Consider the following 18,457-nt stretch of genomic DNA (forward strand, 5'->3'; position numbering starts at 1 on the left):
CCAATTTGAAGGCCACTGAGAGGGGACCTGAGCTGGGCTCCCGGGCACCCTCTTCCTTGGTGCTGCTGGTCCTGCCCTGCTCCCCATGGGAGCATGTGTGCACAGGTATGTCCTGTTTCCGTGGAAGGCCGGACTGGTCTAAGCAATAATTTAACTCTGTCTTTGTTAATGCTATTTGTTTTTTTAAGTGCTGTGTGTGTTTGTATGGCTGAAACCCACACCCATGCTCTCGAGTCCTGCCCATTGGTACAGTGCAGAACCCCAGAGGGCTCCTTGCTGTGCCTTTCACCCTCATGGCTGTGAATCTCAACAGACGCCAGTTTTCCTCCCTTCACTAATAATTGACAGATTTGCCTCCCCTCTTTTTTTTCCACCTAAAGGAGGAACCCATGTTTTCCATGTTAATCCCTGATCTGAGATGATTAAACCTGCTCTCTGGTGCAAAAGGCTTGGAGCAGCCAAGGGAATCTGATGGCATGAAGGAAAAGAAAGCCTCCATCAGAGTCAGCACGTAAATATTTTACCAGGTTTATGGACTCCCAACGAGGGATGGGAACATGCAAAGACCACCTGCCCGGTGACCTTTCCCAGTGCCTTCCAGCCAGCTGTCCCCCTGCAGTGGCAGGCTTCGCTCACCCTGCTGCACCGCTCCCTGTCCCAGCCGGAGCAGGGCAGGGCTCTCTCCTGAGCAATGCCGAGCTGGGAGAAAACAGAGGGAAGGGTGAAGTATGTGTTTGAATAAACCTTGCCTTCTGATCAGCCTTCAGTAGTGGTCCGTTAGATCTCTGTCCTCGAAGATAAGGCAGGGAGGGATGCCCGGGGGAGATGCTTTCAAATGTATTTGTTCCTGTGGTGTGCTGAGCTGTGCTAACAGGAGTGTTGCCTCTGGGAGCTGTCTGTGGGTTGGCGGCTGGGAAACCGGCACGCAGAGCTTCTGGCTGTAGTGTTCTTGCTGGGACGCAGTTACTGACTACGTGCCCCCATCTCCTGTCACCTCTTGGGGTGGGAAATAGTCCGTGCTACAGGTAATGTTTTCTGCTGAACGTGGCACTGAACATGCAGCGTCTGCTGCTGATGCTGAAGCCTGGATCTGCCTAGCTTCCTCCATCAAATGCACTTGAGAGCTGGATTCATGGTTCTCTTTTGGGAGGGTCCCATCGGGACTCTGACTCCCCATCTGTCCGGGAAGGCAGCAGGCAGCTGAAATTGCATCTCATCTTCTCTAACCCCTTCTGAAGCACCCTTGTCCCCGAGGAATGACCCCATCTCCCCATCCCACTCTGCCGGACCACCTCTGCTTTCAGGAGGTTGTGGCCTCTCCTTGCACTGCGAGGGAGGCCAGGACAGAGAGTTGAGCATCCACTGGCCCGTCAGCTTGAAAGAAAAGCCTGAACGGGGAGACTCCGATCTGTCTGACCGCATGGGGATGCTGAAGTCCTGCTCTTGGCAGTCGGAAGGGTTTGCAAGCGGAGGCAGCCACAGGAGGGGCAAGGGGAGAGAGGCTCGTCCAGCCACGCTGCAGCCCCAGGGCTCGGCAGGGCTCCTCCGCACCCCACGTTTGCAGCCCGGCCTGGACCAGCTTGGTGGGTCACAGCACGGCGGTATAGAGGGACGTGACCACCCGGCACGTTTGCTGGCAACCTTCACCTGCTCAGGTGAAGCCTCCAGGCAGGGAAGGAGGGTGGCCTGGCTGCGGCCACCTCGGGTCACGGGTCCAGCCACTGCAATGGCGCAGCCAGTCACACTGCCGTGCCCTCGTGCCGTTGCGTGGTGGAGAGGGGATGGATGGTGGCAGGAGCAGAAGGAGTTTTCCTTCTGTGGCTGATGTCTCTATTGCTGCAGGCGGGACCGGAGGGCCGTTTGCCTTGGCTCTGCAGGCAGGAAGGTCTTTGCCTGGAGCAGGCAGCGTTTCTCACCATGACCTCAGTGAAAATCCCTGCTCAGGGATTTTTAATCCCTCTCCGGTCCGTGGAGGGGAGTGGGAGGAAGCACAACTCCCTTCTCACTGCGAGGTGTTGCAGATGCTGGTGCTGGAGCCCTTCTCCCACCCGCTTCCTCTTCCCACCAGCTGAGCACCACGGGACCTGGCGCTTGCACCCCATAAATCACTCGGTCACTCATGATCCGCTCCAAATGCTGCTGCTCCAGGGCCAGTGGAGGGCTGCTTGGGCAGGGAGCTGGCATGGCCCCCTGCTCCCCAAGGAGTTTCCTAACACAACAGCCCATCCAAGGGACTCCTTGGGCTGATGTGGATGTGGTCAGAACATCACCTGACACTGACCACTGCGGTGCCACTGCTTTGCTGTGTGGAGTCACTGCTGCTTTCAGTCCCCTGCCCTCAGCAGGGACAGGCACAAACCTGGCACCGTCTCCCCAGTGAAGCCACCCCGGTTTGGGGGGATGAAGGGAGACACATCCACTGAGGAGGACGAAGGAGGGGTTGGGAGCGGTGCCGCAGCTTCACGGGTCTCGTCCGGCAGCGCCGTGGGAAGTGTTTCCAGCTGCTTTTAAGATGCTCAATTCATCTCCTCCTCCACTCTTGGCTTGCCAAATGGCTGCAGGAGCAGAGCCGGCTCTGCTGGGCGGCTGAGGCAGACCAGAAGCAGCGGTTACTGGGAGCTCCGGGGTGGGTGGGGGGGAGGCAATTGGTTTTGATAGGTTCAAGGCTGGTCTTAAAAGTCAGGAAGAGAAAAATAAACTTTGGAGGGCTTGGGGGGGGTATTTCTTTTAACCACCTGCAGGTGATGCAGGGGTGGGAAATAGAAAGGTGAAAAAAACCCAAAGGGATTGTGGGCGATGGCTGGGAGCTGCTTTTTGGGGGGCTGCCCTGCACACCCCAGCGCTGTGTCTCGGCCATCCTGCAGCCATCACTCCCTGCCGCAGGGCTTTGCAGCCCCTCGCTCCAAGACAGACAGTGCTAGTGGGGGGATTTAGCAGCCTCCAGCTGCACAGAGGTGGTGGGGTGTAGCTCATGCCCCCACAGGGACCCAGCTCTCTCCCGTCCCAGCACTGGGACGGGCAACTCCCAAAGCTACAGCTAGAGCATTGTGTGCATTGCTCAGGCCCTGTGATTCGGCTGCTTTTATGTTCGTTTCCCACAAATATTCCAGTTTGCTGGGCCAGAGCGGCTGGAAGTGGCGCTTGGAGCTGATTCACACAAATTTTGTTGTCTCCCAACACCCTCTCCCGCCCCGAGTCACAAATATTTCTTGCTGCCGTCAGTGCCAGGACTGGTGTTTGTCCCATCGCTGTGCACACACAGCTCCCCAGTGAGAAGTCCCCATGCCATGAAGCTCCTGTGCTGCAGCCGGGCTGGGAACACAGTGATTCACACAAAGTCCAGAACACCGAGTGACCCAAATGCAAATTAAAACAAAAAAAAGGAGGTGGGGGAGCAGCAAAAAGGACTAAAACAGCGTGTTACTCTCTGCCCTCGACGCTGCAGCTACCCAGGGACCAGGAAAGCCTTTGGCTGGACACAGCACTGGAGCATCCCTTGGGCATGGTAGTGTCGGCACAGTGCCGGAGCATCCCTTGAGCACGACAGTGTCAACAGCAGTGGTCCCTACATAACAGCAGTGCCCCCACCAAGCCGGGCTTGTTCCCACCCTGACGCCACACACCAGCACTCTACAAAAGGTACAGCCACCTTATCAGCTGCTGCGAGCTGGCGAGAGTAAACAGGACGTCCCACAACAGCGCCGGGGTGCAGATGAAAGCAGGCTGGCCGGACGAGCCTGCCAAGTATGCGAGAGCAGCAGGCTTTGCTTTTGTTTTCCTTTTGTTTATTAATGCATGTATTTATTTAGTTTTCGGCCCACGAGTAGGGAGGGAGGAGGGAAAGGCTGAGAGCCTGGTGTGGGACAAACTGGAGGGCTGGTGTGCTGCCTGCCCCCGCTCCCAAAGGCCTGGTGGGGTGGCTTTTTTGTTTGTTTGTTTTAATTTTTATTTTATTTTGTTATATTTTATTTTTTAAGCCCCCTCTAGGTGTTGCATCATACCCAGCACCCTCCCCAGCTTTTATGCCTGCCAAGGGACTCCTGCTCCTTGCAGCAGCATCCCAGCCCCGTGCCACAGCCCCTGGCTCCCCAGTGGGCGCTTAACACAAGGTTTGGGCTGGTTTTGCAGTGAACAGGCCCCCTGCAGCCAGCCCTGCCTGGGACGAGATGGGTGCTGCCCTGTCCTGGCTGAATCTCCCCATCCCTCCCGGGGGGGGGGCCAAGGGAGGGCCAGCCTGCAGAAAGGGTGACGGCACCGCTGCCGGGAAGTGCCCGCGCTGCTGAAACCGCAGCCCCGTGAGCAATAGGAAAATACGCGGGCGAGCGGTGGGTGGCACAGCTTCCTGCGCCTGACGCAGTTCCCCTTTGCTGACCCCGTGCCGGGGGGGGGGCCAAGGGGCACTAAATCTTGCACCCACCATGTGGTCCCAGCCCTGACCCCTGTGTGCTGCAGGACGGTGGCTTTGCAGGGCTGGCTGTCCACCCTCCCCTTTCTCCAGGAAGCTTTTTGGGTACCTGTGGGTTTTTGGGGGGAGCTGGGTCAGGGTGATGCTCAGTTCCCCGGGGCAGGATCCAGAGCCTCCCCCTCTGCCTGCAGCAGCCCAAGGGCTGCAGAGTTTGGGGGACTTTTGATTTTTGGGGCTGTCTGAAGGGTGTGCGGGTGTTGGGAGGAGGGGGTGGTGTTGCTTTAGCACACGCTGACTTCCTGCTAGGCTGTATTTTTAGCAAGGCCAACCCCTGATAACGTAGAGATTCAAGTGAAACTGTGAAGTAAGTGTGCCTTGAAAAGAAAAAAAAAAAAAAGATTTTGGGTATGGAGGAAGGCGGGGGGAGGAGAGGATGGCGCAGGTGAAAGCTGGTACTGGTGCAGCACAAACAGGGCTGGTTTTAGGAGGTGGGGGACAGATCTAACGCTGTTGCCACAGCCCATGAAAGTTGGCACTTATTACCGGCAGGTGGGTGCTCGGTGTCGGCTGAAATGGTGGTGGAGAGGATGAAGGGAGGGCTGGGAGGGAAGGGGCTCGGCCCCCCGCAGCCCCCAACCTTCCCACGCACACGCCTGCCCGCCGGCTGTTAACAGCACCCTGCTAACAACCAGCTCTCACCTCGCCCCCGCTGCCTCCGCTCCCACCCCGGAGCCTGGGAAAAACCAGCCCCGAGGCGCCAAGCCCTGCCGGAGCCTTTTGGGGAGGGGAAGAAGGAGAGGACCCTCGCGCCCTGGGATGCAAATGGCTGGCGGATCCCAGTACCCGTGGGAAAAGAGAGGGATGCAGGCGCAACCCCTCCTCGGTGCATCCCTGAGAGCTTCGTTAGAGGTGATAACATCCGCGGGGGGAACAAGGGGTGTTCAGGGCAGCTCATCCATAAAGAGACGCTGGAGGCCAGGACCAGGTGACTGTGGTCAGCAAAAAAGCTGCTTTATTGGTGACGGCTCCCACGGGAACCCCGTGGTAGCGATCGGGTTCAAGTCCCTGAGAACACGCTGTCCATGCTGGTTCCCCATCCCACATCTATTGCTTTAAACACATCCTAGTTACAAAAAGCACAGAGTGACGTTCCAGATACTGGAACATATAAATTAAGGTAAGTGATAGTTACAAGACAACGCAATTTTTTTTTTCTTTCTTAAACAGATTATCAAAGGTTGGGGATTTTTTTTTTTCTGATCCACAGAAAATGTATAAAAAGCATTTTAAAATCTACATATTTCTCAACGTGGTTTTTTTCTTAAAAAAAGGCACAGTAAAAAAAATACTGGCGCAATAACATATTTACAACGCACCCATTATGGGCTATTTTCACTCAGCTTCGGGTTGGAAACATTCAGCTCCGGCTCAGCCCACTTACCCCAGGGGCGCAGGGCCGGTGGCGGCAGGCAGGGCGGCCACGGGGGGATGCGGGGTCCCTCTCCCTCCCTGGCTAAATCCCTCCCCGGCAGGGAGAGAGCAACGGCCGGGCTGGGAAACGCTGCCTGCCCATGGCAGGTGCCCATCCGGCCGGGCGCCTCTCGGGTGCTCCGGCCACCCCAGCAGCACCCACGGCCAGGCCAGGGCTGGAGGATGCTCTGGCCCCATGGTGGGGCGAGGGGACACCCACACAGCCCCCGGCCGGACCTCGAAGTTCTCCTTTGCAAAGGTGCAGGGCTGTCCGTGCTCAGCCTGCCTGCACCCGCTGCCCACTGCCGGCCCGCGAGCAGGCAGGGAGGCGGCACTGAAGGGAGACTCTGTACAAACACAGTGCCCACGCCGCACCGCCAGCTCCGGAAAAGCCCTCCTCCCACCTCCCTTATTTATAGAAAGTCTTTACATTAGTCTCTATAAATAGTGCATAGATTGATGCTGCCGGCAACAGTTCAGCCAGATGGGAGGAGCTCCGGGAAACGGAACTAACACCAACGCCGGCTCACAGCCCACCCCACCATCTCCCTCCAGTGCAGCCATCGAGCACCCAGCAGCTTTGCAGCACCCTGGAGCAGCGTTCGCCATGGCCGGGAGGCTTCCCCTGCCCGCCCTCTGCCTGCCCTCTGCCTGCCTGCCGAGCTGGGGAGCAAAACTCGCCAGTGACCCTTCATCCGAATCGGGAGCCGGAGCTTCGCTGCTGAGATTTTGGGGCTGGGAGAGAGGATGGGGCGGGTGAGGAGTTACAGGAGCGGGGTGGGGGGCAGAGGGAAGCGGGGGGGAGGCACACACCAAAAAACTTAACATTTGAAAGGAAAAAAAAAAGAGGAGAAGCAAGCCCGGGGGAGGCAGAGCCTCGCAGTGCCTGCGGTCGCTCCCCACGCATGGCGTGGGGCCCACCAGCGCCACGGGGGTGCCCAACGGTTAAGTGCTCAGGACCCGTCCCTCTCCACCGTCCCGGCCAGAGCAGGCAGCGGGCACGGGCAGCCGGGCAGGTAGGGCAGGCAGGGCAGGGGACAAGGGGCCGCACAGCAGCCTTCAGTACACACACACTGTGCAATACCACAGCAACGATGTCCGTCCGTCCGCCTCACGGCGAGGCCGGACTGACACACCCGCACGCAGGTCCCGCACGCCCGTCGGATACCGGGGAAATTTGGGACGAGGTTGGAGGGGACACGCGCCTCCTAGTAAACCACGTTGGCGGGGCACCACGGCGTGTCAGGGTACAGCAGGCAGTGCACGGAGCGAAACCTGCGGAGGAGAGGAGCGATGCTGAGCATGGGGTGGCAGCAGCCCCGTGGCACCCCGGCTGGTGGCGGGGACAGGGGCCCCCCATCTCACCTGGATGGGTCCTCCTCGACGGAGAAGGCTCCCTTCATGTGGATGGAGTTGCGCTTGTTTTCGAACATGCCGTAGCTTAGCGTCACCTGGGGGGGGGAAGCACAGGGGGGTCAAGCGGCCAAAGTGGCCACAAGGATCAAGCAGGGGCCTGAGGGGGCTGCAAAATTCACCCCATTTCCCAAAGCCTCCAGTCACGCTCTGCATCACCCCGCAGGGATGGGCTGACGGGGCTTTTCCCCTCTGCTGACTTTTTGGTCGCATGTCAATCAATATCTTAGCCGCGATGCCCAATTTTTAGGTGACAACATGAAACCAGATGATGGTACCACCCACCCCAACCCCTCCACCCACCCCAGGGCATCAGGACAGGGATACCTGTTTGTGGATCTCCGTCTTGGGCACCTGGTGGAGGTTCTCCAGGTGTGAGTGGAAGAGGTTGCTCCGGATGAGCTTCACCCCCAGCACGGACTCGATGATGTAGCCGATGGTACAGTCGTCAGGCAGGCGGATCTTCTCTGCGGTGCTCATGAAGTGGCCCCCACTGCGGGGAGACAGAGAGGGGCTGCAGAGGAGCAAAGCCCAGGGGACGTGGGCACCCTGCGGGGTCTGGGCTTGGCCAGTGGGTGCCCAGCTCTAATTAAAAGTCAATTAGGGGGAACCGAAGTCCTTCCCAGCTTGTTTGCAAGCGCCCTGCGGACAGCCCCAGCAAGGCAAAGAGAGCAAGGTGGTGGCACACGGTCCAACGTCCATCCCCAAAGATGTCGCCGCTCTGTGCCCCGCTGGGACCACGACAAGTCCCCACGGGAAAGCGACGCCAACGCTCTTACCTGGCCCACGGGCTCATCTTCAGCGCCAGCCCCCGACTGATACAAAACCCCGCTCCGCCCGTGGCAAACCAGAAATGCACAGGGTGCTGCGTGAGAGGGGAAGCAACGGCAGTGAGACCTCCTCCCACCAACCGGGGAGCAAACCCCAGCCCAAATTAAGCCAGCCCCAACCTCTCGCCCCGGCCCCCCCTCACCATCTTGTTCTCGCTGATCCTCTCCGTAGCCTGGATGGGCCGGTCCAGGCTGGGCTTCCCGATGTAGATGTCCTGCGTGTGGGGGTAGCTGGAGAGTAGTTTCACCAGCGTCCGCACGTTCACATAGTTGTCATCATCCACGTGGCAGAACCACCTGCGGTGGCAGCAGTGTCACACTGGGCCAGGGCAGCTCCTCACACCCCACGCTGAGATACGGCCCCAAAAATGCGTACGGCCTCTGCTTGCACCGTCCCCCCTGCCTCGCAGCCCCACTGTCCCCCACGGCAGCCCCGGTTGCTGCTTACTTTCTGCCGGACTCGATGAACTTGTCGTACTCCACGGCCATCTTGCAGGACAGGGCCTGGCGGCTGTGGGCGGCCGAGCAGTTGGTGTTGATGACGTTTCCTGCGGGAAGAGACGGGGGTCAAATCCCGGCATCGGGGCATCCCGCGCCTCCCCACACACTCGAACGGCGATGCTTCACCACACACATCCCAGGTGTGCCAAGGGGGTGGAAACCCCATGGATGTCCCTGATGCTCGGTGGCCTCCGTGCCACGTTGTTTTGGGGAAAGAATGAATTTTTTGGGGAATGGCTTTTGGGTCCACGTGAGAGAATGGAAGGGATGAGCAAGGGATGCAGATGCAGCAGATGCACCAGGGTTGAGCCATATCCCACGTGCTATGCATGATGCCACCCTACATCACCTTGCCAGTCCCGGGGCCATGTACCAGCCACCCTGGGAGTGAGGGGGTGTCCGTGAGCTGGCTTCTCCAGGACATGATAGCCAAAATCCTGCCCTATTCCCACTGCCTTTTCCTGCAGCGGCCACCTGTTATTTACTCCTGTTATTTGCTCGCCCAGCCCAGCTCAAAGGCAACCGCTTCCCAGCCTGAAAAGGAGTCATTTGCATGGGGAGAATAGACCACACTGACCCTGGCCCCGGGGAAGGGCTGCCAGGGAAATGCTCCCGTGAAACCCTGGCCGCATTGCCCATCAATCCCAGCTCTCCTGGGGACAAACTGGTGCAAAGGCACCCCACCCTGTTAGCGTGCTCCCCAGCAGCATCATGCAGGAGATGGGCTGGGCTGACTGGGAGGGAAACCTGTCCCCAGGTGGGAACCTCCCAGGCAGAGGGTGCTTTAGGCACAATCAGTGAAACAAGTTGCTTCGTTCTCAGCCCGGGTCCCTATGGCGAGGGCTCCTGAGATTAGTGTCTAACCACTGGCATTTTGACCATTTTTTCGGAGTTCCCAGGGCAGGCTCCATGCCAGCCATGATCCCTGGGCAGGGGCTCCTCAGGGGACCTGGCCAGGTCCTGTACGCAAAGGGACAAGGGCCACAGACTCACGTGCTTGCTTCTTCAGCTCCTCATCCTCCCCATCCGTGAAGATGAAGGTCTGAAAGAAAAGACGAGGCACCTTTGAGGACCAAGAGGCTGAAGCCACGTGGCTCTGGGTGCGACACAGCACCCCTGGGCAGCACCAGGAATCAGTCCCTCTGGGATGCCGGCGGTGACTTCTTCCCCCTCGCCAAAACCCAAAGCGGCACCAGAGAGCTGGGCATCCCCGCAACACACTCAGCTTCAGACCAGGAAGGGTGCCAAGCCGTCCCGCCTGGACACGGCACACAACGCTGTGCCTCACCAGGGTGCAAACCCCAGCCCTCTCCCAGCGCCTGCGCTGAGCATCCCCATCCTCTCGCCTTTTCCACGGGGCAGTAGCAGGCAGGGGGATTTTGGGCGATGCAAGGGCCATCCCCAGCACGAGGCGGGTGCGCGGAGAGGAGCAGGTGATGGGGAGCGGGTGCAGAGCGCGGCTTGATCTGAGCGGGGACTTCAGACTTCAGCCGGCACAGCCGGCACGTGCGGTCGGGGATGCCAAAGCAGCTGCCTGGCGGCTCTCTCGGTCCAGGCAGGTGTGTTTGCCCGCAGCGCCGGCTGCCAACCGCGTCCCCACCTGTGTCAACAGCACGTGGCCGTCCCCGGCCACTTGCACAACACCCCCACGGCTCCTCTCTGCTCCCTGTTCCCCCCCCTCAGGGTGACTGAGCTGGTGCCAGTGGGTGCCTCTCGCCAGCCCCACGGAGGGGACGGTCCCTCACTGCCCACCCCAGCATGGCCCCCACGGTGCCAGGCAGCACCCTACCTCCTCCCCGGGCACCCGAGCTGCCCGCCGGGCTGCACTCCTCTATTTACACAGCTAATTCCTGGCATATGCTGCCCAGGAAGGAGGATTGGAGGGGGCTGCTGTTGGCCTGGGATTTGGGGAAGGGCGAGAAGCAAGAGGAGAGAGCAGGGGGTGGGAAAGGCATTGCCATCAATCAGCGGGCAGCAAACAAAGCTGGGGGAGAGAAACCACAACCAGCTGCCAAGCGCTATTAAAAACCAGACGTGCACAAAAGGGCAAAGGAAGAAAGACAAAAGGGCTGGGGGGGGGGGGGGGGGGGGGGGGGGGGGGGAGGTAGGAGGCGGCGGAGGGGGGACGATGGAGCCTGAGCACTGGGGATGATGAATTACAAGTGAGCTGGAAATTGGGTGCCACCCCGCAGCCGGCCGGCCCCAGGAACGCGCTGGGGTTTTGTGGTTTATTTGAGGAGGTGGGTACAATAGCGGGGTTGACTTTACTCAGCGGAGGAGAGTTAAGCGGGCAGCGGCGGTCATTAGCATACAGCTGCGCTGGTTAACCCGGCCGGCCTGTGTTTGCTCAGGTCCCGAGCGGGGAGGCTGGTGGGGAGAGCCCGGTTCTGCAGGAAGGCTGAATGGGAGGGGAGGAGGGCGCGTTCCTGGGGACAGGGCTACAAGTGACCTTTGGGGCTTTTCTCCTTGGGGAGAAAAGAAAAAGAAAAAGAAAAAAAAAGGATGGAGGAGGTGGGAAGGCAAGTTCTCACAAACACACAGTCTGTTGTGCAGCCCAGCTTTTGGGGAGGGACAGAGGTCAGCCCCCCCAAGGGGTCAGGATGGCCTTGAGCAAAGGGTTAGGGGATGGGGGACCCGCTGATGAGGAGGGGACAGCCGGGAGATGGGGACCTCAGCCCATCAGCTGCAGGGCCAAGGGTGCCCGTGATCGTTGTGACCCCAGGGACACATCACTGCTGGGGTGGGACAGGGTCAGTGCTGTGCATGGAGGAGGAGGATGTCACCCCCGACCAACGTGGGGTCCAGCCAGCACCTCACTGCTGGTCCCCGTTTCCCCCAGGCGCTCACGGAGGGGTCAGGCAGCTGCTGGGGGTACGAGCTGAACCAGGGCAGCAGGAGACCATCCAAGGATACCCAAGACGACCCCATCACAAGCCCTTTCTCATCCACCCCAAGCCATGTGGTGCCCCGGCACCCCCCACCCAGGCTCCAGCCCTGCCCGAGGGGGACAGGGGAGGCGGGGGACACGCAGCCTCCGCACAGGCGAGACAGAAAATGTTTGCTTGATTAGCTCAGAAACGCCATCCAGCAACTGCCTTCAGCTGCTCCAAAAATAACCCCGCAACTAATCCTCCGGCTCAGCCGCTATAAATAGACCACAGGGACAATTGTTTATTACTCACCCGCACCGAAAGGCTTCATCCTAACGAGGCATCTTCCCCCCGGCCTCTCCCCACATACATCCCCGTAATTTTCCTGGTGCGGGTGGACCAGGTGGCACCTTGGGGACCAGGACAGGGGCACACAGCCCTGCAAGTCACCTCATAGGGGCTATCGGGGCCTCACAGGTTCCCCACCTCCCTCCCAGCCCCACCACGACATTCAATTAAAACTAAAAAAATTAAAGCCTTTATTTTTCAATTGATTTGTCTGCATTTCTTGGAGGGGAGCTGCAGCCTTCCTGCACAGCCCTCTCGCCTGGGGCTGCAGGGGAGAGGAGCAGAGGTGCCAGCCGAGCCTGGGAGGGGACAGGCCAGGAAAGGAGGGGGACAAGAAAACACCGTGTCTGTGTGACAAGGAAAAACCACAGATCAGCCTTCGGCATCCCCAATGTGGGGCACTGGGCATCAGGGCAGTGCCCAGTTTACAGTGGTGCAAGTGGGACGGGACACTGCAGCCAGCGTCCCTGAGCTGTCACCTACCAAGCCACCATCTCCAGACCCAACAGCAGCAGGGCCAGCCTCTCTCCCAGACAGAAAGCACCCAAAGCCCTTACACCCACCCCTCTCCACCTCTCTCCCACTTGGCCCCCATGTCAGCCATGGCACTGAGGGGTGCCAGGACCTCTTGGGCCCCCCCGCAGTAACTTTTCCTGCGGGGTGCAGGAGAGGAAAGGCCCGCTGCCCCCCCCCCCAGCCCCTGCAGGAAACCTCATTGTTCTCAAAACTGCAGTTTCAAGAAACACAGGATGCCAAATCCCTCCTGAACAATAGCTGCCACCGCTCCATACAGCCCCGCACAATGCACAGCCTCTGCGTACAGGGACTGAGAGGCACCCGGGGTCCCTACGGCCGGGATGGGGTCAGCCCCCCGCAACTGTGTGCAAGGAGCCAGGCAGCTGCCGGCAGCCCCCTGCCTTCTCCTCACCCTTGAGGAGGGCCCACTTCTTTTCTTGGGGTTTTTTTTTTTGGTTTGTTTTTTTTTTTTTGCCGTCCCCTTCATTTCTTCTTTCACGGTGACTCATTTCCCCCTCCACCAACCGAGCTCGTGGGTTGCTCATGCCCGGGTGCTGCGCAAGGCGTCCCACCAGCCGGGGCCATCCTGCTCCCTTCTGCACTGCCTGGCCGAGCGGTCCAGCCGGCTTCCCCGGGGTGACACACGCTCAGCAGACCCTGCGCCCGCCGCCATCCCCACCTTCCCCGGCAGCACACCCGCCAAAAAGGGGAACCTTGGCTAGGCAGACACTCCCGTGACCCTGTGGTGCACAAATCCTGCCCCTGCGCCTTGTCTTACTTGCCCGTGCTGGGAGAGGATGGAGCACCCTGGCACCCACCTACGCAGCACCCAGGGGTGGGGGGGGGCTGCACCCCCTTTCACCCCAAGGATAAGGGGGAAGCAGTGACCCCGCTTGGGTGCAGGGGGAAGGAGGCAAAGAGGTGCTGGGGGGGTTGTGTGCTCAGCCTCCAGCTGAGCAAGGGGCTCCAGGGGGAGGCAAGGGTGCTGCCAGAGCAGGTCCCTGCCCAGATTTGTGTCCCCCGCAGCAGATGTTTTCCCTCCAGCCTGTGGGGGTTAGGAGGGAAAATCCCCATCCGGCTTCAACGGGTTGGGAGCAGTGCGATGGCAGCGTCCCTGCGATGGCAGCATCCCCACTCCCATGTGGCGGTGGCTTTCCTCAGGACTTGGGGGGTCTGTGCTGGCACAGGGGTCCCAGGGCTGGGACCTGTAGAGGCGGTGAAGGGGCTTGCAAGGTTGCGGGCCTTTCCACCCCCAGCTCCTTTCGGCAAGAGGAAGAATCTTTCACTGTAATTTTAAATGCTATAATTTTTTAATAACCTCCTCGCAAACAATGAGCTCATTGTGCAGCAAGGGTCCCCCACCCTCCCGCCTGGCGCTCCACGCGCGCCGCTCACCGGCTCCGAGGCTTTTATGGACAAGGACAGCGGCATCGTTTGGGGCAGGCAATTAAGGGGCCCCCATTGCCAAAAACCACACAGGCTGCCCAGGGGGACAGCAGGGACGGACCCTCACACATGAGCTGAGTTCAGCAGTGCTCAGCAGGACCTGGCGCACAGCCCAGGGTTGGGGGGAGCCAGCTGCACTGTGGAGCTGGTTTGGGACCAGCAGCCCCCAGGTCCCAGCCACTCCGGTGGGAGCCCAAGCGGGACACGCATGCCGGCACGCTCCGAGGATGGGGACCCTGGCCAAGGTGCTAGAGAAATTTGGGAGCCGCCATCAGAGGAGCGTGCTCTCCGGAAGGCAAACCCACTCCTTCTGCCCTGAGAGCAGGAATTGTTCAAAGCCTACAATTACCACGCCGAGCTGGAGGAAGCCAGCAGATCCCACGCCGGCGGGACGGTAGCCCAGCCCAGCCCTGTCGTGGGCACAGCGGCGTGTGCCGAGGCGCCCGGCCGCCTTCGGGGTGCCCCGGGGACAGGGGACATTTCTTATGCAACTCTGCCACTGCAAATCAGCCGACTCAGCAGGAAAGCAGGGGGTTTGGACTCGCTCCTGTCCAGGATTTCTGCCTAATGGCCATTTTCCTCCCCCTTCTCTTTTCTTTCAAGTGTAAAGTTTCCCTAGACTACACTCCAGCATCCTAAGGGTACGGAGACAGCTGGAAACTCTCCCCAAAGCAAGGAGGGGAAAACCCATAACTCTCCAACAGCAGCTTGTCCAGCCTGGATTGTGCAACCCGAGGAGCAGATTTAGAAGGGAATAGGGATCTGCCCTCCCCATGCAGAGATAAGCAGGAAGGAGAAGGGGGGTGCCCTTTGCAGTGTCTTAGAGGGGACAGAGGGCAGGAAACAGGGACTATTGTGGGCAGAACAAAGAGCAGCCAAGGAAGGACACAATAGCTATTCTCCCTATCTGCCAGGGTCCAGCCTGGAGTTACCTGCTGGATTTAACCCCTTCTCACCAGTCCCTGCATCCCTCCTGCCCGGAGAGCGAGCTGCCTGGCTAATGAACAGCCAAGAAGGAGGATGGGGTTTGATGCAAGAGGAGGATCAGGGGAAGGAGAGATGCGGCATTGGGCATGGGGGATTCTCAGCCCTTGGGCAGGAACTTCCCCGTGTCAGCGAGGCAGCACATGTGCCTGAGCACCATTAGTGAAACGCGAGCGAGAGAGGGACAGGATGAGCAGAGACGGGCCTGACTCAGACCAAGAGAGACGTTTGAGCAGAGGCAGCACCCCGCTGTCACCCAACCACCCTCCTGGGGCAGAAACCATGGGGCCAGGCAAGAAGGGGATGCAGGAACTGCACAGCCCCCTGGGACAGGGAAGCAAGGGAGAGGAGCCCCATGGCACCAATCCTGCACTCTGCAGGCAAAAAAAACTCAACCTGATGCCAAGTTCAGGGGAGCCCGGAGTACCCCAAAGCTTCCCAGAGACAGCTGCCAGGTCAGCAGGGGAAGACCGGAGCCGATGGCCACCAGCAGCGCGGGTTCATCCCCTCTGCCTCCACATGTCCCCCCCAGCCCTCGCTTTGCTCCGCAGGAGTTTGCGCCGCCTCCGGCTCTCTCGGCAGCTCCTTGTCCTCAAGTGCTGTACAAGAGCCGTCACTCAGCGGCTTGGCTTGTCAGGCGGGCACCTCGCCGGGCTGCGGCCCCCCTGGCTTCGTGGCCCTCATCTCTAGGCAACCTGACCTGGACACGGCCGGCTCCGGCTCCCCCGTTCCCATGGAAAGTGCCACACAAGAGGCTGCGAAGCCTTTTCTCTGCGCCAGGAGAAAAGGGGCTTTGTTAGCTTGCCCAGGGGGACAGCGTGAGAGCCGAGCTTCGGGTCTCTGGGAATCCAAACGGACAAACGAAGCACAACAAAAAAAAACCTAGAAGAAAGCCGGAGCTCACAAGAGGGAGGGGAAAAAAAAAAGAGCAGCCATTCCCAGGATCATCTGTAGGTGCTCAAAGAGCATTTTCCCCACCACCACCACTCGCCACCCCCTCGCAGTGACAGCAGAGCATAAAAGAGTTTTCCATTAAATAACTGTACCAAGGAGAGACAGCAGGGCCACTGCCAAGCCCAGGAGACCTGAGCAGAAATAAGGGACAAGATTCACAAGGGGGGGGGAAAAAAAGCAAGATAATGCTTGGGGTAAATTGCAGGAGCCAAGACTCCACAGGGTCCGGCAGACTCGGGTGAAGGAGGCAGGGGCAGGTCGATCCCACCCCGCCTCCCCCCTCAGCCACTCCAGATAGATAAAAAAAAAAAAACCAAAACAGTTTGCAAGCAAGAAACATGATTCCAGGCCAGGAGGAAACACGTGAAGACAGTAGGATGGAAAGGTTAGGACCAAGCATAACTTACTTGGAAGCTGCCTAAGGATAGAAAAAGTGTCTTAAGAGCAGATGGCAAGGCACATTTCCTAAGGAAACAGCTTTTTTTTCCTTTTCAATTTTGCTTCAGTACTTGAAGGACAGAGTAAGGGACTGCCAGGGCTCTGGGCAGGACATCAGTAAGGTCAGGAATCGGACTAGCTGGAACTGCCCTGGTGTGGGTGAGCCAGAGCAGACCTGCAAGAGCTCCCAGCCACTCCAGTCCTGCCCAGTTCCTGGCAAGGGGACCCAGAGCCTTGGCACGTCCCAGTGCTCTCCCAGTCCTAGGCTGCTAAACTGGGAGTCCTTTGGGCAACCCAACCGCAGGCACCTTGTGGGGCCCTGCTAAACCTCACCCGCAGCTGGGCCCTGCAGCCCAGGAGGGCACCCACTGGGACTTGGCCCTGATTGTGGCACCAGTGGGTTGGGTTGCATCCCCACACTGTGCCTCAGTTTCCCCAGTGGAAAGCAACTCGGGGCAAGTTCTGCAATGGGAGCCGCTCAGCAGGAAGGACCCCAGAGCAGAGTTTTGGGGGGGGTGCTGAGTGAGGAGTCCAGGTCAGGCTGTCTCCATCACTTGCCCATCCCAAACTCATCCTGCAGCCCTGCATTTCACCCTCCTGAAAACATGGCTGGCTCCAGAACAGCCCAGACAGCCTCGAAATACCATCCTGCTCAGCGATATGGTGGGAGTGGAAAGAGCAGGTGGCATTTGCCGGGTCACAGCACCCCCCCGGACCCCACACGACAAAGGGCCAGGACCGCAGCTGACACCCGTGGGCTGCAGCCCGGGCCATGCCGCTCCATCCCGGCCAGCGGCAGGGACCGTCCCCGTCCCCGTCCCCATCCCCGTCCCCATCCCCTTACCATGTCGCGGTTGCGGGAGATCCAGGTGTCGAGCAGCAGCTCCAGCCGCGCCTTGTGAAACTTCTTGGTGGTCTTGACGGCGATGAAGACATCGCGGGGGGAGATGTCCTCGGCCGGCGGCCGCGGGGGGCTTGGCGGGGCGGCGGGCAGCTCCCGCCGGGCTCGGCTCAGCCGCCCGAAGTAGTCGGCGAAGCTGCGGAGACCGGGGGGACCCTGCGCCGCCGGGGGGGCCACCGCCGCCGCCGCCCCCAGGCTCTGCAGCGCCCGCTGCGCCCCGCCGGCCTCCCCCCGGGCCAGCCCCGGCCTCCCCGGCGGCTCCACCATGAGCACCAGGAGGCAGGTGAACATGGAGCCCACGAGGGACAGGAGCAGCTTCCTCCCGCAGCTCTTCAGCATCCTCCCGCCGCTCCGCTCCGCTCCGCTCCGCTCCGCTCCGCTCCGCTCCTCGCCCCGCCGCCGCCACCGGCCGCGCTCCGCCCGCCCCACCGCCGGCCCCCGCCGCGCCGCCGCCTTTAAACGGCCCCCGCCCCGCCCGGGGAGGGACGGGCCCGGGGCCGCCCCCACGCGGGGCGTGGGCAGCGCGCGCCCTGCCCGCAGCCTGCCCGCGCCCGCTCCCGCTCTGTCCCCCCCGCCGCGTCCTGCCCGCCAGCCCCCTACACGCGTCCTGCCCGCCCCTTGGCCCCCTCCTGCCCGGCCCCTGCCCGTGGCTGGCCTCTGCCCTGCCTTGCCCACGGCCGGGAGTGCGTGGCAGGGTGCAGGCAGGCTGCCTGCTCCTCCTTCTCTCCCATCGAGGTCCCGGGGGATGGTGGGCAGGGTGCGGGATGGGGGTCCACGGGTCCCTGCAGCCCCCCAGCATGCCCGGAGCATCGCTCGCTGCTTCAGCAGCAGCAACGGGCACGTTCCCCCTCCCGCTCGTCCTGGGCTGTCGTTTCCCAGAGCCCTGCACCGAGGTTTTCTCACAGCCGTGTCCAAGAGGTTACCAGAAAGCCGACCAGCCTGACCAAACTCCAGGCAGTTTCCCATCAGTCTCTTCTGAGGCCAAGCATAATTTAAAAAAAAAAACCCACAAAACAACCCCTCAAAAAACCACAGCACTCCTCTCACTCCCACCAACCTCCAGTCTGGTGGGTAAAGCTGGGAATGGGGCACTGGGGGGGGGGGGTCTGTTCCCATCCCTGCTCGGGGAGACCTGGAGACACTCCCAGACCTGGCAAATCCCATCCCGGGTGCAGCACCATGCTTTGGAGTTGGTGCTGATGGGCAGCCCCAAAGTGCAGGGGTGTCTGAAAATAACTGCTACATAGATGCCAAGCAAGCCCCCCCAGTGATCGCTAACCATGATAACGATGCCTTGTTAAATGAGACACCGTTTTTCCAGCCAGGCAGTGGGAGAAGTGGCGGCTGCAAGGGAAAACTGGGTTGAAATCTGGTCCTGGAT

At 60.3% G+C, this 18,457-nt stretch overlaps 1 protein-coding gene across 1 annotated transcript; it reads right to left on the reverse strand.

Annotated features, from left to right (window-relative positions):
- Positions 1–6,795: 6,795 nt before the first annotated feature.
- Positions 6,796–17,418, reverse strand: LFNG (LFNG O-fucosylpeptide 3-beta-N-acetylglucosaminyltransferase). The gene is made up of 8 exons (XM_050906166.1): positions 17,020–17,418; positions 9,613–9,661; positions 8,567–8,666; positions 8,262–8,415; positions 8,068–8,153; positions 7,616–7,781; positions 7,241–7,326; positions 6,796–7,150 (listed from the first exon to the last, which is right to left on the reverse strand). The coding sequence occupies exons 1-8, from the start codon at positions 17,413–17,415 to the stop codon at positions 7,084–7,086; spliced, it is 1,104 nt and encodes a 367-aa protein (XP_050762123.1). The 5' UTR covers positions 17,416–17,418; the 3' UTR covers positions 6,796–7,083.
- Between the last annotated feature and the right edge of the window lie 1,039 nt (positions 17,419–18,457).

The sequence above is a fragment of the Gymnogyps californianus genome, chromosome 15 (assembly GCF_018139145.2).
Source record: "Gymnogyps californianus isolate 813 chromosome 15, ASM1813914v2, whole genome shotgun sequence".
NCBI lineage: Eukaryota > Metazoa > Chordata > Aves > Accipitriformes > Cathartidae > Gymnogyps > Gymnogyps californianus.

What these genes read in the sequence shown, in the direction of transcription:
- LFNG (XM_050906166.1), bottom strand. Translation starts at nt 17,415, where the DNA reads ATGCTGAAGAGCTGCGGGAGGAAGCTGCTCCTGTCCCTCGTGGGCTCC. An exon ending in TTCATCGAGTCCGGCAGAAA is followed by an intron (nt 8,416 to 8,566) that starts GTAAGCAGCAAC and finishes CTGCCACCGCAG; the next exon opens with GTGGTTCTGCCACGTGGATG. An exon ending in AGACGGAGATCCACAAACAG is followed by an intron (nt 7,327 to 7,615) that starts GTATCCCTGTCC and finishes TCCCCCCCCCAG; the next exon opens with GTGACGCTAAGCTACGGCAT.